Genomic DNA, 26,509 nt, shown 5'->3' with positions numbered 1-26,509 from the left:
ATGTTCTTACTATCTATCATATGTATATAATACATGCATTGCTGCAGAAGAGGAGAGAAGCAGCCCCAAAACCTGGTCCTGCCCAAGGTACCCTCCTGGCACACCAGGCATACGAGGCAGGCGCCTGAGAGCCACGTGACCCGCCCACGTGCTCCTCCAAACACTTCCGCCTCCAACGTTCCCGAGCACGTGCGCCTGATGGCCCGGCCCCCCGGCCTCTCCCAGCATTCTTTACACCAGGCTCACGCTGCCTACCGGACTCTGATCGCTCAGCTCTTGCCCAATGCTCCGTCGCCCCGCCCCCTGCTCCCAGCAAGCCGCGCGCGCTGGCGCTTTCCCTTTCGACCCCGCCCCCTCCCATTACTGAGGAAGGCGAGAGGCGGTTGGGCGGCCATTTTGTCCCTCGGACCAGGGAGGCGGCGCGCAGAGGGGGGTTGGGGCGGCGGCGCAGCTGGCAGGCGGGCCTCTCGGCCCTGGGTCCTGTGGAGGGAGGCGGCGCGGCGGGGAGCAGATCCTGAGGCGGCCGCTTCCCCCTCCGGGGCCTGCGCTGACCAGCCATGTCTGGAGAAGCTCCCGCCGGCGACCAGGTGAGCTGCCCGGCCGGGCTGAGAGCGAGGCACGTGGTGGGGTCTCTGAAGAGGGGGGTGGGGCCTTGGGGGCGGCTGTGCTTGGGGGAGAAGGAGCCCCGGCCCTGCACGATGCTGCGTCTCCATGAAGCTGGGTGGCGTCTCCCGCCTCCTAGCCCCATCCTAGGCGTGTCTGCTCAGGAGTAAGGCCCATTATACTCAACGGCCCTTACTCCCAGGCAGGGCGTGGATAGGGGGGCAGCCTCATATTCCCATCCTGTGCATGTCTACTCAGGAATAAGGTCCATTATAGTCAATGGCCCTTACTCCCAGATAAATTGTGTATAGGATTGCGGCCTCATAGCCCAATCCTGTGCATGTCTCCTTAGAAGTAAGTCCCATTATAGCCAGTGGCGCTTACTACCAGGTAAGTATGGATAGGATTGCAGTCAGAGTGCTCCGCTCTGAGGAGAGGTAACTGGGATTAAAAAAAAAACACCTTCATCCGAGTGTGTTCCATGTTTACTTGATAGTAATTGCATTTAAAGAGGGTTTACTCACAAGTAAGTGGGTGGAGGGTTGCAGTCTTAAACTTCCACCCCAAGTTGCATATACACAACAGGGACCAAATGTGTACACCTGTGGGCTTGGCAAAAATGGGTTAATGCGCTTTCCTTCATTGGAATCAGAAGGAATTTCCTTTATTAGTAATTAGTCTGTGGGACTCCTTGCCACGGATGTGGTGATTGTGTCTGGCCTGGATGCCTTTAAAAGGGGACTGGACAAATTTCTGGGAGGAAAAGTCCTTCACAGGTTACAAGCCATGATGGGTATGTGTAACCCCCTGGTTTTAGAGGTGCCTCAGAATGCCAGATGCAAGGGAGGGCACCAGGAAGCACCAGGTCTCTGAGGCATCTGATGGGCTACTGTGAGATACAGGAGGCTGGACTAGATGGACCCTGATCCAGCAAGGGGGGTGGTGGTGGTTTTATGTTCTTAGTCTGTGGAACTCCTTGTCACAGGATGTGATGATGGCATCTGGCCTGGATGCCTTTAAAAGGGGATTGGACAAATTTCTGGGAGGAAAAGTCCATCCTGGGTTACAAACTGCGATAGATATGTGCAACCTCCTAATTTCAGAAGTAGGTTATTTCAAAATGCCAGATACAAGGGAGGGCACCAGGATGCAGGTCTCCTGTTGTCTTGAGTGCTCCCTGATGCACCTGGTGGCCACTGTGAGATACAGGAAGCTGGACTAGATGGGCTTTTGATTTGATCCAGTCAAGCTTTTCTTATGTACTTATAGGTGTGATCCCTTCAATGGTGAGGGGACATTTTCTTTTAAATATCTTTATGTGATGTACTAAGAAACAAGTGTACAAATTATGACAGTATTAGGATTTCAAAAACCCAGAAAATAGAGGAAATTGAAAGCATTGTGGTTTCATGAAAAGAAAGTCAAAGGAGTGTGAAATGTAATATATTGTTCAAAACTGCTGTTCAGGCTTATGTAGTTGACTTCCTATGTTCACAGTGAACCTGGAATGGCTGTGTTTAAATGAAACTGGCTTACTGTGAATTTATTAATAAATGTATTAATATTAAAGAAATATTTATTGTGTTCTTTGTACAGATCTGTAAAAGACACTGTTCTCTCTCTCTCTCTCTGTGTGTGTGTGTGTGTGTGTGTGTGTGTGTGTGTTTTAAAAAAAATACTTCTGAGGTTAAAATATAACAGGCAGATGTGTGCAAATACTAATCAGTTTCCAGAGAACTATGACATTATACCTCTGGACCCAAGGATGCTTTGGCCTGCAATACAAGCACATTAGGGCATAAATCCTGCTGAATTCTGGGATTTATATCTGAGTATATGCTTAAGATTGCACTATTAGTCTGGTCTTTTTCATTCTAAGGGCACACATACACCCTGACTGTGTTATGTGGCAAATGGCTTTTAAAATGCAGTTAATATTTCAGAAGCTAGATAGGGCACGAGATACAACTTTTCAAAGAAAAAGCTTTTGCATTGTCTTTAGGTTGTTTTTATTTTATTTGTAGGCATGCTAAAATTGTATAATACAAAAGAGACTTAAGTCTTAAAGTCTCTTTAAGACTTAAGTCTTTAAAGGTAGTTTTTAAACTGAGAATTCTATTTAATCACCTACCTACTCATAATAAAATTGTTTCTGTAAAACCAAATGGATGCTAAGAACTTGGTCATTCTGAAATCTTTCTTAGTTTTGGATGGACCTTATTCCCAGTGGCAAGGATTTGTAAGTTGTATATTTCTGCTTACCCACAGCCCTTTAAAAATCTTGTTTTTCATCAGTTTAACTTCTACTGTTGCATTGTGATTGAAGTGAAAGAGCACCCTATAAAATTTGCTTATTAAACTCTTTAAAACACAATGGCCCTTTCAGATTTAGATTTGTAGATTGCTTAGGAAGGCAACTTGAATTTCACCAGTGGACTTGAACTGACAGCCAAGTCTACCATAGAAGGTGGTATATGAGCCCTTAGCTGAGCTCAAGATGAACCAGTGGAACCAAAATCACTTCTGAGGGTGGAAGTAGCTTGGATGAATAGCATTGGGAAGGAAAGCATTACTGTCCCTTATGCAAAATGCTGCTGCAGTGTAGGCTGACAAGTAGACCTCAAGCTAATATTGTGTATCTATGGATGTAGTCTTGGTCCCATTGAGGGATATGCTGGGGTCACTTATCTAAGCTTCAGCTGTCTTTCATTTTAATGGCATAAGTGGAGTAGGTTCCAGTGATCAGGTGAAGGACAGGTGTGAAATTGGGTCAGCAGAACATTCCACAAGAATATAACTATTAGGAGAATATAAGCACACAAAAACTGAAAAGTGTTCTCGCTCATTTTGTAGTAGGTTTAGAGATGGAAGTTGTTAAAAGAGACCTAGTATTTGAAATTAAAATGATCAAAACTTATTTGTTGAAAGTCATTTTCTGAGAGCGCTCTTTGCAGTTACAAGTATGTAAATTGTGTCCATAGTCACAGTGGTACATGTGTACAGAACTGAAGACAAAAAGAGCTGCAAGTAACGCCTTTTGTGGGGCGGGGAGATTTTGAGGCTTGGGTTATAACTGGGTCCCAACTGGAACCAGTTGAAAAACATGTAGGTTGAATTACAAAGACATACAGTGCAGTCTTATGCTTATCATTGCATTCAGTTGGGCTTACTTTCTAATAACTTTGAATTGCAATCTTAAAAGTTGAATTGAAGGAGAAGTCTGGGAGGCTCTGGTTAACAGTTACGGTAGCTGTTGTATTTTAATTTTGAATGAATACAGAATCTACACAGTAGAAACACAATTTACAGTCTTGCCTAATCCAAAGCAATGCCCACTGTCCAAAAAGAGTAGCACATTATGTGAATAGCTTATTGACTATGTAGGTCATTGGTCCATATCTCTGCAACAGATAAAGTATTTATTGTACTTGATTGTAAAGACTTGTACTTAGTGCACTGGTATTTGTATAATTAGTCATTTCTGGATGACACCACTGTGAACTGAATAAACTATTGAAATCATAGTTTCCTGGCTTTTCAGGATATGAACCTCTGAGAAGTAAGGATGTGCAGACTATTCTAGGGAATTACGGGGTTTCCTGGAATAGTCAGTAAAGATAGACAATCTTGTTTTCTTCTGCAGTGTTCAGCTGTGCAGGGAAGCACTTATGATGCGTTCTAGAGCAGACCCAAGAGGTCTGACCAGAACTCCATGTGAATTAACTGTAGAATTATTTAGATTCTCTGTAGAGTTCTTTAGAATCCCCTGTAATGTGTAAGAGTTCCTAAACAGATGAACTGATAGAAAATATTCCCTAAAAGTTAAGAACCTCCAGCTTAGGAAAATGACACCCCATTTAGTATATAGCCCCTTATGTGTACTGGGAAAGTAATCTATCATATTTATTGTTTACTGCATTCTTGCCTGGTTGTGTACAATTTTTTTTAATTGTCCCATCAATTATTTGTCACATTGATTCCCAGACAAACTTTAAAACAGATGACTAACAGAACTTTTGTCTCCTCTGCGGATTCCACTGTTGAATCTATTCCCTCAGCTGGACATAACGTGTTTCATTGTCCTATGGCTGTAGCTGCTGCCTATTTGACAATCCAACTTGTAGTATTTATGACCTCTTTGAGGCTCACTGATGTTGCATAATCACGCTGCTGAAATACATAACTGTAAACAGTGAGCAGGAGTTCTAAAATCAATGGTGTTATACCAATATAGCTCAGCATTTAGAGAAAATAACATCTATTTCTCTGTCCTGTATACTTACCATCCATCTTTATTTTTAGATTATAATAGTATTTATTTAATGCATTTTGCATGTGCAAGATGCCTTCTATATTACAACAGCCAGGTGAAGTAGGTCAACTTCATTCTTCTTATAATGCAAATGAGGAAGAGCTGAGGTTAGAAGACAGTAGTATGCCCATGTAGCAAGTCCATGAAGAAAGTGAAAGTTGAGTATGGCATTTGCACCCCTTCTGTGAAGCTTGCACTCTTGTTAGCTATTTATATTATCAGCAGAATAGTGTTGTGAAAGTTTTCTTGAATTGTCTGTACTGCTTTTTAAGATGTTTGGAAGCAACTCTTCCTGCACCTAGAGCATTAGAACTTCAAGGAGGAGAACTCAACTTTGCTTTCTCAGTTTTTTAAATGGGCAGAGGGATTTGTTGTTGTGGGTTCAGATGTGCAATCCCGTTCCATGTATAGCTTCAAATGGTGCTTTCTAGGTGTCACCAATAATGGCAGCAACCATGGATGCAATTCATATTGTTAAAAAACACCACTGGTGTATTCAGCGAGTTTACAGTAATACCCTTGCAGCTGATTGAGCCTCTTAGGGCCTAGTCCTATCTAACTTTCTAGCATGGATGCAGCTGCAATGCAGTCCTGAGGTAAGGGAACATTTTCTGCCCCCCACTACAAGATGCACCACACACCCCATTGGCTCAGCTGTATCAGTGTTGGAAAATTGATTAGACCCACAGTGAGGATCTTCTGGTACTGTCCTGTACTCGCTTTGTACTGTATTTCCACGATACCTACTTCCTGTGTTTATCACCTTCACTGAAAAGAATGACCCTTTCAGTAATTTCTCTTGCCACAGTAGTTAACTAGTCCTACCCCACAGAAGAATTATTAGTTTGGGTATGTTAATTGTAAATGAGTTACAAGAACATCTGTGTACCATTTCCTCATCTTGCTGCTCTCAAACAGCCAATTACAGTATTTCTAGTACATATTGTTTCAACTCTTAAGTCATTTCTGCCCAATGTTGCATATGCAGGAAAAACTTGTAGTGAATATTCCTGCGCTCAAGAATAAAGGCACTCTTATAGCCAGACATGTCTGTTCAGGAGAAGCAATACTATGTAGCTAAGTCTAACCCTTTCCTTAGGCTTGAAAAAGCTCTACAGTGCTCTATTCTAGGGATAAGCTAGTAGGACAGTTGGGAAGAATTTCATCATTTCAGTACTTGCCCTGATAAGCAAGTGGGTCGTCAACTGCCACTTTGTGAGCTAGTATAGTTGATTTTACCGTATTGTAGTATACAACATTTATAATGGATTGATTTCAACCAAATTTCCAAAGTTGAAATTCACAAATTCCCGAGTAAGCATGCTCACGAACAGATTGCTATAATAATTAAAACATACTGATTTTCTCCTAAGTAGAGTCAGTACAGGAGCATAATTAAAAACTTTTGGCAGTGCAGCACGCTTGCCTTTCATGCTACAGGACTACATTTGCTTAGAGATAAAACGTTAGTTTACTGGATCTCTATTCCTTGTTGTTAAAATAGGCCCAAGGTAGCTAGCAACATAAATAGCGCAAAATTTCCCTTAGTAATCTCTGTATACATGCAGATTCAAGGATAGCAACCCTCTAGAAATATAAACAATTACCATGGGCCAAACTACAAAACAAATAGTATGTGAACTTTCTAACACAGCACACACCATATATACAAGGGATGGCACTATATTTTATATGGAATCATTTAATCCAGTATATGGAGGTGCCTGGCATGAAACTGTTAAACACTGACAACACCACCAAACAACTAAGAACTCTAGGACCTGTACAAAAGCAGGAAAATCAAAGTATTTAGGCAGGATAGTAGTTTTATTATGTTTAATGATTAAATTCGTAATATCTTTATTTAGATGGCTACATTTTTCTTTGTACTGTCCCTAAGTAGGCAGACTTTGAATGGTTTTTTTTTATTAGATAGCTATTTAACTATGTCTATTTTTCATTTTAGAAAGGCATGGCATAGCCCCAGGCTTACAAAGTAACTGGCACAAAACACAAAGAGTTGGGGAAAATAGGTATTCAACAGTTTTTTAAACTATAAGAACCAACATGTCAGTACTCACACTTTGTATGCTTATACAGAAATCTACCCTGATTTCTAGAAGCATTGGCGCCATACTAGTTACAACCGTAAGGGAGCGTGCCAAATTCATTTTCTTGAAAATCCTATTTTAGCACTGCATACTGCCAACAAACAGCCCAATCCTAAAGGTGGCAGCACCACTGGGTGCAGAGCTGCCAAAGTGGCTACCACTGTATCCTGTGGCAGCCGCCAGAGCTCTGTTGGGGGAACGCCCCAAGCCCTCCAATGGGGTTTCTCGAGTCTGCATTGGCTATTTTGCTGGCAGACTTGAGAGACTTCATCAAGGATCTTGGGATATGGAGGAGCAGAGATTGGCTGGTCTGGAGCCTCCCGCCCTGGTTACCCCCCCCCCCACACACACACACTTGAATGCATCCCCCTGAACCCACCACTGACTGGAGCTCTTACTTAGCTCCAGGTGGAGTCTGGCCAGTGCTGGCGCTGACTCAGCATGCCTTATGGCACCTTTGCGACACCCAGGGCTGACAGTACACTTGTACTGCTGGTGCTAAAGAGTTTAGGATTGGGTTCTAAGTACAGCTGTGGTTGCAGCCTATGGGATTCAAGTAGCAACAGCCAGTTGACTATAGATACTTTAGTAACTGTATTTTTGGCAAAAGAGAACATACTCTCAGCTTATGAGGTACTAACCTGTTTTTAAAGTGCTCTAACAGGAAAAGACCAATACATTAAATGTTCTCAAAAGGTAACATGCTTAAGACATAAAGCACAATGTTGAATGAAACAGTTCTTCGATAAGCAGAGTCCAATATTACAGCGACATTGCGAAACATGGAATCACTGCATATTTAGTATGATTTTTTTACTACAGTAACTGATAGTAGCAGACCTTTCCATCCTTCTATTACAAATAGGGAGGCCAGATTTTTCCAAGTAATTCAAGCATTCATATTTTCAGACATATACTACTAAAATAACAAACCACGATTGCCAACTGAAGCATTATTAATACAACAGTTCAATGAAACAATTCACGCTTAAGAGAACCAACAAGGATTAATATTTTTGGTATTTCAACTGTCAGAATTATGGGTTGTATTCAAAATTATGGGTTGTATTTAAGTTTAGTTATTTACTTTGTTATAACACACATGTAGGCCCTCAAAGTCGTCACCCACTATTTTTTCATATCTTTTCCTGTTAAAAAGATGCGAACACATATGAGATAAGCATTAACACTCGTTGGTAGGATTATGACATAGCTGAGTCTATTCCACTCTGGATGCAAGTTTCCATATAGCAATGAGACAGAATATCCCATTCAAACAAGACAGATTTAAAACACACATGACAACCCAGGACTTAGTTGTGTATTTTGAACGACTACTTGAAAATCATCAGTCTTACTTTACTTACCTCAACAAAGATAAAGGAATATGCAAGCTTTGCTCCCAAACAGTCACCTAACATTATGTTGAATTGGAATGATGAAAAACAAATAGAAATATTTGGCTTTAAATTTAAATGTAAATTTATGAGCAAAATGTTTCGGAATGTGAAGTTCTTCTGCAGATAGCTGCACTTTAAATCCCCCGTCAGCAACTAGTAGGGCTACACTGACTAGGAAGTGAGGTATGGAGTAGCACCTTGGCTTCTACCTCTAAAAAGGGCTACAACAGGCTTTTGTGGTAAGACACATTTTTGTGTGGTACTCCTTTTTGTTAGCAATTTAAGGGTCATGTAGCAGCCTTTATGGAGGCTTCCCATAACTGACAACAGTCTTCACAAGTCAATTTAGAAACATTGTGAACACACTTCTTATATATTCCTTGCAATTATTATTTTATTTTTCACAGTTTTATACTGCCCTTCCTACAAAGAACTCGGGGTGTACACAGCTGCTCCCCGCCTTTTGTCCTTACAACAACACTGTGAGGTAGGTGAGGCTAAGAGAAAGTGACTGGCCCAAGGTCATCCAGGAAGCTTCATGGCTGAGGGGGGATTTGAACCTGGATCTTCCAGGTCTAAGTCCACCTCCCAAACCACTACAATATATTTAAATACCCTAAGTCAGTATTTCTCAAACTGTGGATCAGGATCCACCAAGTGGGTCATAAGCCAATTTCCGGTGGGTCCCCATTCATTTCAGTGTGTAGTTTATTTTTAATATATTAGACTTGATGCTACCATGGTATGTAACTGTATCTGGGGAAATGTTGCAGCCTTTTAACAGGCTATGCATATGCTTTTAAAAATGACAGTCAATTGGGCTTACTCCCAGGTAAGTATGCATAGGACTGCAGCCTTTGGGATGTTTGGGGATTTTTTTTAAACAGATCAGTAACTACTTGGAAGGGTCAGAAAGGTTCTTCTTTATTTTAAATAAGTTTTAAACATATTTAGTGTAAACTTTTAATTTACTTACATTTTAATTAATTCGATTTTGTCTTATGGGGTGTTAAAAGTTTTCCTGCTTGATGTCACTTCCAGTCATAACATCACTTCCAGTGGGTCTTGACAGATTGTCATTCTAAAAAGTGGGTCCTAGTGCTAAAAACTTTGAGAACCATTGCTCTATGTCAGTGGCTCCTAAACTCAGCAGCTGGACTCACTTTTTAGAATGACACTATCAGGACTCACCTAGCTTCCTGAGACTTAAAAGGTTTCACCTTACCAGCTGCTCAAGCATTTGTTTTTATTCTTTTACTATGGTGGAGGGTCACCTTCTGGAGCATTTGTTGAGCTCCTCATTTATCAGATTGGATCCATTGTGGTAGTCTTGCATTCCCCTTTGTCTGGCTTTGATAAAAGCAGAGGCACATTTGCCTACACATAAGTAAACACACACCTGTGGTTCAGTTTTGTTTTCCATAGGGCTCAATACATTTTCCTTGTCAGCTTGGAGGGGAAGACTTCCATCCTTGTTTTCTGGGGCCTGTGTTCATCAGCTTGGGACCGTTCTGGTTAGAATGCATTCCTCTCAGTCTGCCCTTCAAACTGGACTGAAGCACAGTTGCCTACTCATGAGTAAACATGCACTTGCAGCTCAGTTTTACTTTCTGTTGGGTTCAATCCATTTCCTTGTCAGCTATCAACTTGTCTGTTTCAGAACCCACCAACACTTAGATCAGTGCCCACAGATGAGTCCCAACCCACAGTTTGGGAATTGGTGCTCTAGTTGTAGCCTAATATACTTCTTCCATTCACAGTAGCTCTGTTTACATAAGAGGGGAAATTTTTGCTGATTTCCCCTTAATCTCTGCAATACCTTGTGTACTTCGAATATCTACTCCTAAGAGTCCCTCAACCCTCAGGAGCAGATTTTCAAGGAATGTAGAGTATGGCAGAGTGAAGGTGAGATCAGCAAAACTGCCTCTGTTCATCACATGAACAGGAGCAACTCTTATCACCCTAGAACAGGGGTGTCCAAAGTTTTTGGCAGGAGGGCCACATCATCTTTCTGGCACTGTTGGGGGCCTGGGGAAAAAAGAATTAATTTATATTTAAAATTTGAATAAATTTACATAAATGAATATATTAAAGATGAACTTATATGAATGAATGAAGGTCTTACAATAGCTCCAGGCCTTTAGAAGTCTTGGCACAAAGCAAGACTTCCTTCCTTCGCTGCCACTGTTGCATCACAGACATGAAACAGCAAGCAGTGGAGGAAGCCCTTATCTCACAGCTCACACAAGAGGCCAGTCACCCTTACGCTGAGAGCAGTTGTGTCGGGCCAGTACAGACTCCAACAAATCTCTGGAGGGCCAGAGGCTCATTGGAGACTGGGGGCTCCCTGAGGGCCGCATTGGAGTCCCTGACGGCCGCAAGTGGCCCCAGGGCCGGGGCTTGGGCACCCCTGCCCTAGAATATCAGTCTGAAAACTAAAGATTTGAAACAAGATACAAGACTGGTCTATACGCAGTATTGAAGTCTACTGTACTACCTATCTGAAACAAGCATATCTTCAAGCCATTCTTCCTCCCAAAACCATCTGTGTGTCACACTCATCTCAGCATCCTCAGATCAGATGCATACGAAAGCAGGATGACAGTGAAGTTCACAGGCAAAGAAAAATTGACATAGGACAACTGATTTTTTCAAAGAAATTAGATAGCAAGTCTTGAAAATCTGAACAAAGAAAATGAGTAGAAATGTCACAAGTTAGTTAAATGAATGCTTTATGTGATCAGTTTTGTGTCTAGTTGGGTTGGGACCCACAGTGTTTATCAGTTTCTCTCAACCAGTGGTATTTGTACCACTGGTGATAGTTGAGGTACTGTCAGGTGGTACTCATGGGACCCCCACACCCCCACCACCTGGCATAAAGACCAGTAAAACAATGTGACAAGAAGTAGGAAGAAGCTTGGCTTGGCTTTTTGTGTGATCATAAAGCGTTCCTGTCTGCCCTGAGCCTCTTTATGGTGTTTGTTGTGTCTGGCCTCTCTCAATCTGGAAGTAACTGGAAATGACAGTGATTACATCATCATCACTTTCAGTGGTATTTCCAATAGGTGGACCATGGAGAGTGGTACAGTGAGGGACAAATGTTTAGAAATGCTGGTGTATATGATATTTTGTGTGCTTCCTAATGAACCTAGTGATTAAACTTATCACAGTTGCTAGAATTCAGAAGACAATCCTGTAGCCCACCAACATCATTCACTGACCTCCTCTATCATACCATCTTCCTGAGTTTTGCATTATTTTCAGTTCTCCTTATAAATACTTATGATTCTTCCAGGTAAAACTGATACTTTCTGGGTCACGAAGAAATTGTTCTATTATCATTCTTTGCATCTGGAGCATTATAGTCTGATCCAATGAATACTGTATTCACATGAAGTAAATTTGTTCAGTGAAACTTAATTCCAAATAAGTATGCATAGGATTGCATGACTAGCTTTTAGAGCTGCTCGATTTATCAGTATCAGTACATTGTACCTTTAGTAAACTTAAATTTAGCCCAGTAGTGAAATTCCATTTTCTATATTCTATGTAGGCAACCTTACATCTGCCATGCAGCACTGTGCACAACCATCATCTCTTGAAGCTATATTTGAGGGCTCTCACTTCTCCCTTTTAGGACAGTAAAAAATATCTACACTCAGTTGCCCCATAATTCTGGAGGAAGAATACAAGGCTACTTTTATTTTCCTCACTTATTTGAAGGAAGATAAACCTATACAGTTCAGGAAGAATGAATGAATGGCAAAATCTTTATGAAAACTTATATGAATTATATATTGTGTCTGGCCATACTGTGCAATGTATTCTATGTGGAACTGCCTTTGGAAAGTGTCCAGAAGCTTCAGCTGTGGCAAAATGCATTCACAGTGGTCCTGATAGAGAATTCTCTTCCATCCATGTTGTTTACCAGTTTGCTTCCAGCGCAGTTCAAGGTGTTGATTCTTAATCTGGGTGTTCCAAGAATTTTAGAGATATGTGAAGAACTGTTTCACTCAACATAAAAGTACCTGCCTACTTCTTTCAACCTCTGAAGCCTTCATCCATGTCACCCCATCATCTGAAGTGCAAGTGGTGGGGATATTTGGACCCTTTTGATTGTGGCACCACCTCATCTCTTGTTTAGCTTTCTCCCCATGGATGTTTTGTTGTTTGACAAAAATGTTTGTTTTGTCAAGCATTTAATTTGACTTGATTATATTCTCTCCTGTGTGTTTTTTTAGGGGAGGAGGGATCTTGGTTCCTTAGTTGTTGTGTTGTGTTTTTTAATTAAGGATTTTTTAAAGCTTCCATTTTGAATTATTTTATTCTCTGTGTTAGCAGTCTGGAGGGGGCGTTTTGGGAATACAAATTACTGGATTTGAAATAAAATATAGAAATAAAAATATTTTTAGGATAAAAGTTTAAATATCTTTTTCTAAAATTTCTGAAATATTTGATTCTCTTCCTTGCCTCCTTTTCTTCTTTGTATCATGCATAATGTTTATTGGTAGTGTAAAGTTTATCTTAAGGAAAGTAAACTTGTTAAAATTCATTTCTGGTTAATATCGTGCTACAATTTTGGAGGTGCGGAAGAAGAATGTGCTACTTTGGATTACACAATTAAATCACTTCAGCATGTTTAAACCTTGACACTAATGCAGGAAAAAAGCTACCAGAACTTACTATAATATCTGTTGCATTTCTAGCTTAACCTGTCGTGATTGTAAACTTGAATTTTATGGCTTTATTATGCATTATATTGTATGAATAAAGTGAACTAATTCTTGCTAATGGAATTTAGCCATTTGATGCCATACAGCAGGTTTTCTGTGGACTTCATACGTTTGTATGTCTGACTCTTGAACATGTTCACTGAAGTATTGTGGGGAAGAAAGTTTCTCTACTATGTATTAACATATATGAATAATGATTCATTGATATGTAGTGACTATCATTTTTTTATCAGACTATTTGTAGACTAGTAACATTCTACCTTGTGTCTTCTAGGCTGCTGAATATGTCCCAGAAAAAGTAAAGAAAGCTGAAAAGAAACTAGAAGAGAATCCATATGACCTTGACGCTTGGAGCATTCTCATTCGAGAGGCACAGGTTTAGTGAACATAGGATTACATTTCCTTATCAATGGGTCCACTCACAGTGATTGGTTCTGAAGTAAATGTCTATAAATTTCCATCATAAATATTGTAAATATTTATTGGTTTTCAATTTTTAGAATCAACCAATAGACAAAGCACGGAAGACCTATGAACGCCTTGTTGCCCAGTTCCCAAGTTCTGGCAGATTCTGGAAACTGTACATTGAAGCTGAGGTTAATATTTTCATATTCTTTCTTTAACATATAATAGAATTTAAGTTAGCACTGAAACATTATTTGTCAGGTACATACACAAACCCAGGTTAAAAAGGGATTGCACATTTCAGTTCTGTAAAATAGGTGTGAAAGGGGGTAATTAAAATGAACTAAATATTTGGGTCTCTTTATGATCTGATGATTGTTGCATTATGGACTTGCAACAACATTAAAACCGTTTCAATGGTATTGGAGTGCTTTAGCCTTTTATTTACTTGTCATGTGTCAATTTATTGCCTCCTGTGTCATTTATTTAGAGCTCTTTTTTGTTCATATAAGCTAACATAAATGGTTTTGTAATTTGTTGGGCTGTAATATTTTTTATATTTCCTAGACTGGTTTGAGTTTCTGAAATGTTAAAGGGCTATGGGGTGGACAAGTAGAATATTTTTATTTAAAAATGCGATTTTGCATTTACACTTAAATGTAAATTATCCAAGTTAGATTTATAAGTACATGTCTAGCAAAATATTTGATAATCAAAATTAGTAAGTCTTATATTGTGTTCTTTTGACAGACACAGGATGATATAAAATTTGTCTTTTCTAATACTTTCTCTAGATTCATGTGCTTTTCACTGGTATCTACAGATTTAGAACTACATATAGATATTTTAAAACTATAGATAGTAGTTCATCTTTAGCAGTTGTAACACTTAGGTTAGACTTCACAATATGTCTCTAAACAGGTAAGTAAATTAGTAAGTAAATCAGTTTGAAGGAAGTGCACTTTATAAGGATATAGTAACAGAATCCAAGGTCTGACTCGACCATCATAAAGATGAATCATACAAGAATATTGTGGCAAATCCTTTAAACCTGTGGTCCCTAAATCAAACTTTTAGGGAGATTTACTCCCTACGTAAGTCTTTGTGGGGGAGGTGCAAGGGCAGCAGCATGATCTCCAGGATCACATCACTAAGGAAAGCGGGGGGGGGGGGTACTTTCACCTACTGTGGGCTTGGGCAAGTGGCAGGAGGGCTGCACACAGCTCTCTGCACTTCCTGCTGCCACAGGGCTCCCCGAGACTTGGAATGTTGAGAAGCAGCATGTGCAAACCACTTCCAGTTTTGCATGGCAACCAGGAGGTGGTTTACATGCACCATTTCAACATTACAAGCTTCAGGGAGCCCTGCGGAGGGCTCTGTGCACCTCCTGCCGCTTGCCCAAGCCTACAGTAAATAAAAGCGCCCTCCTTAGCAACACAATCCTGCGGATTGCATCGCTCCCTCCTTTCCCCACCCTTTAAAGGGATGAGGGAAGTTCTACGTGAACTGTTGGGTTGTGACTCACCGGTTTGAGAACCACTCCTTTAAGCCATACTGAGGCTCAAAAACTTAAAGCTGCTGGTAATGATTTGAACTAACCAGACTCACGTTTCATCTGGATACGGGAAGCTGTGGTTTGTTTAAACCACAGTTAATTCACAAGCTAGGATATCAGACATGGCGTGATCCTAGTTTGCAAACTAGGTTAGTTCAAACCGCAACTTGAAGCTTTAAACATCCTACACTTTTTTGCTGAAGGGGGAAGCTTGCTGTACTTCATTCATAATCTTTTAAACCATGGTGTAGAACAGCGCTCACCAAATCGCAGGCCAGATCTGGCACGATGCTGTAACGTTTTCGCATGTGAGCAGTACTTACTGTTCCACCGCACTGCTCACAATCTCACCACCCAACCTGCCCAGAGTGATGCTCTGTGCAGTCATGTCTACCTGGGCATCTAGGTGCAAAGCCTGCTGGGGCTGTGAAGTACAGATGCAACTGACCAGAGCTTTGCTCTGGGCAGATAGGGAGGTGCAATTGTGAACAGCGCAAAGAACAGAAAGTGCTGCTTTGAATGGGGGCAGGTTTTTTTTGCACAGTGGTCACAAGTTTGGCTACCAATGGTGTAGAAGTTTGTCTGAAATCATCCAGAATGTTTGTGACTTACACAATTAAATTTTAATTTTAATTAAATTTTAATTGTGTGCAACCAATGCTAAACTATTTATACTTTACTGACATGTTAAGTTTGTGGTTAATTGCTTTATTCTCACATTTCAAGGTTAACATTCTTAAATGTGAGTCAGGCTTCCTAAGGGTGTACTATATTCCCTCAGCCTCACTTGCAGTGTGAGCTGACCCACCAAGAGGCAGCATAGGACCTTATCACTTTTCTTCTAGCAGTGCAGGTGTGCCTTGATTATTGGTACTGGTGATCAGCTTCTTTTCGTTCTTTAGAGCTTCTACCTCAGGTATTTGTATCAATGTGGCCATATTTCTTTCTTGTAATCTGCTTGATCACTGGTTTAGGATAAGTGAGTGCTCCCAGAAAAAGAATCTGCTTTTTGTTTTTGTAAGGCTTGAAGAGCAGTTTGACCTCAGGAGACTTGGTATGACCCATTGTGAACTCTTGCATCAGCTTCCACTTTTCTTGTTTTTCGCTGCAGAAGCACATTTGGCTGAATCTGCCTTATACAATATTGTCCTTTATTGGTAGAGGTGTTTGAAAATGGTGTTTACTCAGAAGAACATTGCGTTCAGTAATCCCATCTTACTCGCGGGGAAACAAACACCTCTATTTAGTTAGTTATAGTGGTCACACTGTGGCAACTGTTTAAGCTTAAAAATAATTCCAAATAATTGTTTGGAAACTACTCCAAACAGGAATCTAATGCTTTACCTATTATTTAGTGATACTATCTGTTACCCTTTTAAAATTAGTTTCTTTCCTAAATGTTGAATATGGTTGTTGGTCTTTGCTAATCCTGCTCTTCTACCTTGAATTGCAAACTGATGCACATGCACACAGCAGGTGACTTAATTCCTTTATCTTCATGCAAAGAAAAGATTCTTGTGTGAAATTTTCTGTACTTCAGATAATAAAGACATAGGAACCGGACAGGTGAAAGGGTTGGTAACCTAGCTGCAGGATAGTTGTAGTGAACACAATAAGGGTACTTCAGATAGGTAGTAGAGGTACAGTCTAATTATCCACAGATTTTTCAACTACTTTCACCTGATTTTTATCTCAAGGTGATGAGAAGGACCCTTTAAATTAAAGGAAAAAAGTCATTTAACAGTAGCCTCATTAATGTGAGAGGGGGGCAGCCAGCTGACAATCCATCAATCATTCTCTCTCCAGGCACTTAGAACAGCTTCACTCCAAGGCAATCAACCCCTCCCTTCTCCCTGAGCACATGAAAGAAAGATAATCACTGCATTCTTTCCCAGTGCTGTGCTATGGGTGAAGGGAGGGGTCGCTGGCTTGGAGTGAAGCCTTTCTAAGTATCTGGAGAGAGACTGATTGATGGATTGTCTGCCTAGGACTGTCTTACATCACAAAGGTCAGCAAGGCGGTTTTAAAAAATTTTAATTAAAGGACATTGTTTTTTAAATGCATTTGCTTTAATGTGATTTTTACCATCCACATGAGTTCTGGGAGCAGAACCCTCATGAATAACAAGAGTCAACCTGTATTACAGCATAATGTTTGAGCTGTAATTAGGGAAAAAACTGTGCCTATTTCTTTATTACGAGTTTAGTTTATTGGAACAACTTTTTATATTCTTGCATCTAAAAATGAAGGTTTTTATCCAGGTCTTTAGTTTGTTGGTCTACATGTCAGCCTTCAGGTACCACAAATAAATTCTGATGTACAGAACTTTGATTTATCTTATTTGTCAAACATCATTTAATGTAACAGATTTTTAGTTTGATACAGTGCAGCTCATGTGAAATAGTCTAACTCCAAAAATGATGCAGTGAAAGAGGGGAAGGAGCAATGGAACAGCTTGGTAGGGCAGGATAATTTGAGCTAATCAGGAAAATGTGTGCTCTGCAAAGTGAACAGTCCCTTGTTCTACCCCTCTTCCTGTAATCTTGTCTCATTCTTAAGCAGCATTAACTGTGATCTTTCAAGCATTTTTGGCAAGTATAGAACAAATCAAGTCCAAAATATTAGCATGTTTGCTACTGCATATTATTATACACGTGCAGCCTTCTTTCTATGCCTTAGTTTAGTTTTGCTTCTGAGAAAACAGGCTGTGACCCTAAGTTTATGCCATAATTAAACCCATGGGTTCTTATCTGGGGTCACCACAGGCTCATGCTACCTGTGCCATTTATACCATCCATACTGCAAGTTGTTCACCTGTTTAATTTTTAAAAAAATTTTCAGTGTTCTGATAGCATCATTTTAACATGTATTCAGCAAAGACAGGAACTTTGAAATAAGATGGGATTGATATAAAGCTTATCTGCAACTTTTAAGGTTAGAAACCTATTTTTTAAGTGATATTTGGAAGTCTCAAGTATCGCATAGAAAGTCTGGATGCCTTACTGGATACTACAGCATATTGTACAGTAGAGTGTTTCTGTGTAAAAAAAAAAAAAAAAAGATTTGAACTGGACTGTAACCAACATTGCAAAGCAAGTTGAATATTTTTCAGTCCTATAAACAGTTGGGTGGCATCCTGATTAGCACCATCAGGAGCTCCCTTCACAAATGGAAGTTCTCTCCATAAATAGAAGGAGCATTATGCTCCCAGCAGGGGTCTTTGCACAAGTGAAATGCTCCTGTTCACAAATACATCTTCTGTTTGCAGAGGGAGCTTCCAGCAGTGAAAGCACGACATGTCATCCTTGAATGTGGTGCTAGTGTACTCCAGTGCATGCTGAATGTTCTCATTTTTTCTTCAGTTTCATACTTTTCAAGTATGACATAGCTATATATTTTTTCAGTGCCATGATTTGTGTATTAGAGATGATCGTAAGCAAACACAAAGCAACAAATATAAACAAAAATAGATTAAAAATAGTATAAAACATTAATTCAATAACATTAGTAAGTCCATCAGTTTGTTCTGAAACCAGAAAAATAGTTGCATATGCTGTTGAAAAAAATACAGCTATTGCCAGCTGGAGCAAAATTTCTCCAGTAACTAACCGGAGAGGAAAGTACTCCCTTTATTCTCCTGTATTAATGAGAATATTCAGTAAAGTGAAATGATGCAGGACATCACTGCTTTTCTTGTATCTAATTCATTGGTTAGAATCCTGGAAGGTGGGAAAGCAGGCTGATTTCTTACTGGCTAGCTGGGTAGAATCACTGCCTATGTACCTTTCTTGCATCATTGTAACTGTAAGGACTAGAAATTGTTCTCAACTTTATTTGAAAAAGAAAAATTCAAGGAGAGGACTTTTTTTCCTGCCACTTATTTATCCATTGATACAGTCCAAAAGTATGGCGTGTGTAGGTATGAGTGTGGATGTGTGTGAGAACGAACATTTAAAGCAATAATTGGTGAAATTGCAGTCTTCTGGGAAATTGTTTGATCAATTTTTGAGGTCATTCTGTAGTCCATCCCATTACTGGGAATTTCACAGATCAATGATGTATTGCTGTATTCTTAAACCTTGGGATCGTGGCTGCAATGGGGTTGCAAAACCTCCTGTCAGTTGTGGGATCACTGCTACTTAAGGGAATGAAAAAGGTTGAAAACTACTGAACTAGAGCACCACCAGGTAAAGGGGGAGGGATTTGGTGTACCTCTTCAGATGCCAGGAGATTGTGTCCCAGTCCTGCTCAGGTTCTTAGCAGTTGTGCTAAAATAGCTTTCATTGGTTGCTTGGTTGTGACATGAAAAGGGTTGAAGACCACTGATGTATGGAAAATACTTGGCTGAGTGTGTTTTTTAACATGCTGGGAGATTAGTACTGTGTGGAGGTGAAGAGTTTTGATTTTGTAAACTACACCAGTCTCCAGTTTTCAGATAATTTGGTTCTTTCTGTACACCCCGTCCCCCTATTTGATCACTATCCTGTGGCAGCATTAGCCAGGGTTGACACGATTTAATAGGTATGATCAGGAATAGCTCCTGGCAAAATGAATATGATTTTAAGACTGCAATCCTGTACAAGTAACCCCCACTTTTTGATGGACCATTTTGCGACTAACTGCTCTTTTTACACTTTCCCTCACTGCAGAAAGCTTGTGGGCACAGAAGGGAAAACTGTTCTTCTTGAGCAGTTACTATCAGGTTTTGCATTGGCAATTAGCATTTGAAAGGAAAAAAGAGTCCATTCTGCTTCTTGATGATTTCTGGTTTTTGTCACCTGTCTAAAATGCAGGGGGATGCCTGGGAATGTTTTCCTGGGAATAAGCTCCATTGAACACAGTGGAACCTATTTTTAAGTAGACTTGCATAGGATTACTCTCTAAGACAATTTCCTGGCAAAAATAACTTTATTTTAGGGCCAAAGCATTTTACTGCATTTGCCATGTTTTAAATATATTCTGCAACTGAGGAATGAAGAAGTTTATTTAAACATTTATTTAAACATTAATAGTTACCTTTATTCAAGATGACATACAAGTAGATTATAAAATAAAAATGAAGAAATGAAAAACCATGTATAAATCATGCTTAAACTGGCCAAGGCAGCAGTTAACCAGTTATAAAAGCCAGAGGTATGGAAGTGGTATTTCTTTTCAACTCTGTCGCTTATGAAGCATTTCTGCTTCTGTGTACTTGAAAAGTTATGTATTTGTCAAAGTACTTAAGATAGATAGTGAGTGTGACTGGAGACCTAAGTGTAAGCATGTATTTAAATGTGAGATAACATTAAAATTGTGAGTCTCATTCTGCCAACCTCTGTCTACTTTAAAGCTGGGCCAGACTTTAGTGTTCTGCATCAATCTGAATTTTTGTATAACCAGGGGAGTTGTTACATACATGATTTGGGATGTGGTGGTATAGAGGACACACAAATTTTCAGACTCCTGCTATGGATTCTCAGGCACCTTTCAGATCTGTTGTTGAGCAGTGGCAGCCAAATATGAAGGGAGTAGGACACTGGGCTAGACTAGGGAAAAATACTTCTCTTCCAGCATAGCCTATTCCTCTGTCTTGATTCTTAGATTAACCAGCAATTGAGACTGGCTCACTTTTTGCATAGTTGTGTCTCCTTCATCCCTTACTTCTTAAGATACTAAGTTTTGCATTGCACCTATAAGGTTCTGTCTTCCAAAACATATTGAAAGCCTAGTTTTGGTTTCTTCATACAGATAATATTCTGTACTGGTATCTCCAAACTTTTCAGTATGGGGGCCATATAGTATATTTTACACTTTTTCATGGGCTGAAAAAAATCAGTTTTATAAATGAATGAATAAGATTTATATGAATAGATAATTTTTACTTAAACATCCCCTCAGTCTACACAAGTGTTTTCGCTCACAATAAGGAATAGAAGCACGTATGTAGATTGAGGAAATGGTTATTTCTAGGCATGACAATGAAAGGGAACTTTGAACCCTGTTTTGTGCGTTCGTTTCTTACCTAGATTTCTACGTACCTCCACCACGCTTGGCCATGTGGAGGATTCTTACCAGAATGAGTGGAAACTCTTGCTTTTTTACCTTTACTTCTTTGGGTGCAATCCCTCTTTCAGACTCCCTTTGCCTGCTTCTTAGCCCCTGCCTTTTCCCATTGGCTAGGTGGCATTCACTGAGGAACTGCACAGTTTATCTGGGAGCCGCTAATCTCTTCTCCATTTCTTTCATTCCTTTGGTTACATGAGTTCAGCCTACCTTCCCTTGGTGTGCTTAGCCTGAGCCAGTTAAGCAGAAGGTACGTGGCAGGGCCTGCTCAGCCAGAATGGAAAGTGGTGAAGTGGAACCCAGCCCTGCGGTGGACATGTTGCTGTGGACTGGATAAAACCTTGTGGTGGGCTGGATGTTGGCCCCGTTCCATAGCTGGAAACTTTGTTCTATACCACCAATGGTTTTTTCTTATTTTGTACCCTTACCATATCTTTTGTGCATAGTTCAGGGTGGAGATGCATCATGAATTTATTTTGCAGTGTTGTTTATCATCTTTTATATTTCTGGTAATTCTTTTTTCTCTTAGTAGTCTCTTTGCATTCGTACAAGGCTTCTGTGCCTACACAGAGCCAACTTCAGGAACATTGTAGCATCCCAGTTTGGGAACTAATGCTCATTCATTCTCCCCTTGAGAACTCAATAAGCAGAAGATCAAGAGAGCCTACTAATTTAAACCATTTGTGCCCAATGTTGCACATACGCAACAGAGATCAAATGTGTACCTCTGTGGGCTGGGCAGAAATGGGCTAAAGCATTTTGGATGTATATGGTGTAGTGCAGGGGTGCTCACACTTTTTTGGCTCGAGAGCTACTTTGAAACCCAGCAAGGCCCGGAGATCTACCAGGGGGGAAGGAAGCGTCTGACAGACACCTCCCTCCTGCGGCTGCCCACTTTAGCTCCTGCTCTTCCAGCATGCAGCGCCAGGAAACTGATGAAACTGACTAGAATCTAGTCAGTTTCGTTGCTGCATGCCTGAAGAGCAGCTAAAGTGTCAGTTTCAGTGTCAGCTAAATATGTCAGTTTCGTCTAGTCACTAGAGGAAACTGACATATTAACAGTTTGGAGAGACCTACTCATTTTGCCTCGCGATCTACCGGTAGATCGCGATCCACCTATTGAGCACCCCTGGTGTAGTGTGTTTTTGGATGGTTTAGGCAAAACCAGGCAGGCGCTTTGGCTGCCTGTTACCCCAGCAGCCTCTGCACCCCGATTTCTGAGCAGATGCCGCTGCCTGGTGCGAGTTTGTGAGGAGGAAAAAATAAGAGGCTGTGGTACAGAACAGTGAGCACCGCGTTGCCTGGGGAAGACTTTTTTCAAATGCAGGATTCAGCCCGCAGTCCATAGTTTGGAGTCTGCTGTTCTAATATATCATGTAACACTTACTACGTTTTACTTCTCCTTATTGGAATTAGTATGCAAGCTGCCATTCTTCAATCAATATGTATATATTGGGGAGATCTATATATATATAGATATATCTATATATAGATATATATAGATATACATATATCTCCTCTGACTTTATTCAAGGCGGTTTACATAGGCAGGCGTTTCTAAATCCCTCAAGAGGATTTTGACAATCAAAGAGCTTCTCCCTTTCAAGAACCAACAACATTTCAGAATGGATCTTCCTGGTTTGGTCTCACTTCTGGCCTCCGGTTCTCCCATGCAGGCTGACAAGCAGCTCCATCTCTCACATGGAGGGTAGCCAAGATGCTTCTTGTTCACACCAAGGTGGAATCACTCCGCTGGGCTGGCGTTCTCTCTCTCTCTCTCTCTCTCTCTCTCTCTCTCTCTATATATATATATATATATATAATTAGAATGGCAGATATAAACAAATCTTGTAAATATATATATATATTTACAAATTTTGATTTCTTTGTTAATGTCTTTCTTGAAATCATTTTGTACATAGTGAAATGCATGGCTTTAGCACCATATTGGGTATATATTGAATTGGGTGAATAGTGTCCAGGCTTCTGGGTAGGGGAATAGATGACAGGAAACAGGACAAGAGAGAATTTCAGTTGGCCATTCCTAGTAGTAATACGTAGGATGTCTTCCTAAATTGCTTTTGTCTGTGTATTCAGTTGAAGAAGGGCAGTACAGAGTGAAGTGGAGAGTAAATACACAATGTCAAACTCACATTGTGAATTGCATGAAGAATGCTCTCCTTCATTGGTTGTCCTTGGTGAGCATGTCCACCAGGTGGGGTCATATGAATTTGGGAAAATGCACACTGTTTGAAATGTTTTGGGTTGAGTCACCCAGATGCTCTCTGAGGTAAATATGGCTCTGCCAGAAGGTATCTTAGTCAGTCCCCTTGGCTTTGCTAGCTTAAGTCCTGTGGAGAGCATAGCCGCTCTCATGCTGCTTTTGTTTGGTTAATATAAGCAAATTATCCTTTTTTCTTTAAATAAACATCAATCCCCTTTGCTGGGGAGGAAGACTTCCTCCTTTGGGCCTTTCAAAGTAAACTAAACCTTGATGATGAACTATTAACTTCTACTCGGAGTGGTAACTGAGCTGATGGAACGCAAGGGTAGCTAACTGTGAGTCTGAATTGCTTCTGTGATGCCCTTTCATGAACACAATTTCTGTAAATCAGTTAAAAGTTCTTGGCTAAGCTGTTAGAATCTTCAGTACCATCTCTTTCTTGTGCGTCAGGCAGTAGGCCCTATGCCAGTAGCTGCAGTCTCCACACACTCTCCTTCCAAACATGTGCATGGCATGAAGTTGAGAGATGGCTGGAAGTTTAGAAGGAAAACTCATCTGTGTAAGTTTTAGAAGGAAAAGTCATCTGTGTAAGTTTCAGACATGGTGATCTTAGTGTTACTGCTCCCCCAAAATCTGCAGGTGTACAATAATTTGCCTTATAGTTTGATTTATTGTGTTGCATTTTTCTGTGTGGTTTGTAGTACGTAAGGAAACTGTTCCTAGAGATCATGTAGTTTTGCCATGTATAACTTTGAATTCAAAAAGCGAAATTCAAAACTAAATTTAAAACAGGAATGAAAGCATTTTTTCTATATTGTCTATTTTAATGTAACAGAGTACTCACAAAACTGGAAATAGAACTTAGCAATGAAGCTGTTAACCCTCTAAAGATGGTGTCAGGCTATTGAGGAGCTTTGTTTTAACTTTTGAGTGCAACTTTTGTATGCAAGAGTTACGTTAACTTTATACAAAGTTGTACAAAAACTTTGCTTTTCTTTAATGGCCATTACATTTTATAACTGAGTGACATTTTAAGACCAAGTTATTGTTCCCTTATTATACAGTTAGCATGATGCTGTAGCTAAAGGACCATATTCAAAATCTGGTGTATCCCCATGGAATACATTGATGACTTAATCTGAACATTCTTTTTCCACTTCTGAAATACTGTTGTTTGGGTAAGTTTTATGAACAGCTTCCTATCTAATAGACACTATTACCTACCTCACAGGGTTGTTGTGAGGCTTTATTTAGTGTTGTGTTACTTTTGTGTGAAAAAGCTATTATGGGGTTGTATTATGTAATGAAAACTTTCAATTACAAAATGTATCCCTTTGATCTAACTTGGCTAAGTTCCTTTGAACTCTGAGAGACTTTAATAATTTTTATTTTATGCAAAAGGAAAAAAATTACATAAATGTGAATGTTACAAATTTGCAAGTTACAAAGGGGGGAACTCTGAGAGACTTGATTTCAAGTAAACAGTCAGGATTAGGCTGCACATTTAAACACTTCAACCCTTGAAACTGCTTAAGGTGTCAGAACATATGTTTAAAAGTATTTGGTTTATAATTGTAGGCATGTTTTGTGTATTTAAAATTTCTTGATGCGCAGTGTTTTAGCCTGTGTTAAAGTATGTCTCACTTGTTCTGTAGAACAATACTAAAATGTATTATTTGGCCACCATGGCTCTATTGAGACCTCAGTTTGGTTTACAAACTGTCAAAAACCAATAATAACTAACCATAATAAAACCTATCAGGAGGGTTTCTCAAACTATGGGTTTTGACCTGATTGTGGGTGGGTCACAAAGCTGCAACTGACAAAACTGATAGCAGATGAGCAAAATGCAATGAACCCTATGAAACTCAGCGATACAGCATGTTTACTCATGAGTAGATTACCATGCCTTAATCCATTGCAAACAGTGAGAGGAATCCAATGCCACCAGAATGGTCCCAATCCGATGAATGCAACCCCCCCAAAAAAAACACCCAAGAAGGAAGTCCCTCCCTCCAGGCTGACAAATGTATTGAGCCCTGTGGAAAGCAAAGCTAAGCTGCATGGTTGTGTTTACTTGCAAATAAGCAAACATGCCTTGACTCCTGTGGAAGATCAGGTGAAGGGGAGTGGAATACTAACAAAATGGTCTTCATCCTATGCATGTGGAGCTCAACAAGTGCTCTGGAAGGCAGCCCCCCACCCAGCCCCTCACCACCATAGTACCGTAAACAGGTTAGAACTGGAAAGACTTCTTTTTTTAGTTTTATAAGGCTAAGTGGGTCCTGATGGTGTGTAACTTTAAAATGAATTCTGGTGCTTAAAGGTTTGGAAGCACTGCTTTATTGGAAAGAGTTGTAGTCTTTCCAGATTCTCCCCCCCCCCACTAGAATCTCATAAGAACGTAAGAACAGCCCCACTGGATCAGGCCAATGGCCCATCTAGTCCAGCTTCCTGTATCTCACAGCGGCCCACCAAATGCCCCAGGGAGCCCCAGATAACAAGAGACCTCATCCTGGTGCCCTCCCTTGCATCTGGCCTTCTGACATAGCCCATTTCTAAAATCAGGAGGTTGCGCATACATATCATGGCTTGTACCCCGTAATGGATTTTTCCTCCAGAAGCTTGTCCAATCCCCTTTTAAAGGCGTCCAGGCCAGATGCCATCACTACGTCTTATGGTGACCACAGACCAACCACATGCTGAGTAAAGAAATATTTTGTTTTGTCTGTTCTAACTCTCCCAACACTCAATTTTAGTGGATGTCCCCTGGTTCTGGTGTTATGTGAGAGTGTAAAGAGCATTTCTCTATCCACTCTGTCCATTCCCTGCATAATTTTCTATGTCTCAATCATGTCCCCCCTCAGGCGTCTCTTTTCTAGGCTGAAGAGGCCCAAACGCTGTAGCCTTTCCTCAAAAGGAAGGTGCCCCAGCCCAGTAATCATCTTAGTTGCTCTCTTTTGCACCTTTTCCATTTCCACTATGTCTTTTTTGAGATGCAGCGACCAGAACTGGACACAATACTCCAGGTGTGGCCTTACCATAGATTTGTACAACGGCATTATAATATTAGCCGTTTTGTTCTCAACACCTTTCCTAATGATCCCAAGCATAGAATTGG

General features: G+C 40.3%; 1 protein-coding gene across 1 annotated transcript in view; it reads left to right on the top strand.

The window, feature by feature from the left end:
* Positions 1–375: 375 nt before the first annotated feature.
* CSTF3 (cleavage stimulation factor subunit 3) overlaps positions 376–26,509 on the top strand; it is an 80,462-nt gene continuing 54,328 nt past the window's right edge. Inside the window, exons 1-3 of the mRNA XM_066638162.1 lie at positions 376–587; positions 13,434–13,535; positions 13,660–13,755. Of these exons, the coding sequence (XP_066494259.1) occupies positions 558–587; positions 13,434–13,535; positions 13,660–13,755 (228 nt within the window). The 5' untranslated portion in view covers positions 376–557. The remainder of the gene's footprint in view (positions 588–13,433; positions 13,536–13,659; positions 13,756–26,509) is intronic.

Source organism: Tiliqua scincoides, chromosome 1 (assembly GCF_035046505.1).
Source record: "Tiliqua scincoides isolate rTilSci1 chromosome 1, rTilSci1.hap2, whole genome shotgun sequence".
Taxonomy (NCBI): domain Eukaryota; kingdom Metazoa; phylum Chordata; class Lepidosauria; order Squamata; family Scincidae; genus Tiliqua; species Tiliqua scincoides.
This window is presented reverse-complemented; position numbering and strand designations above follow the sequence as displayed.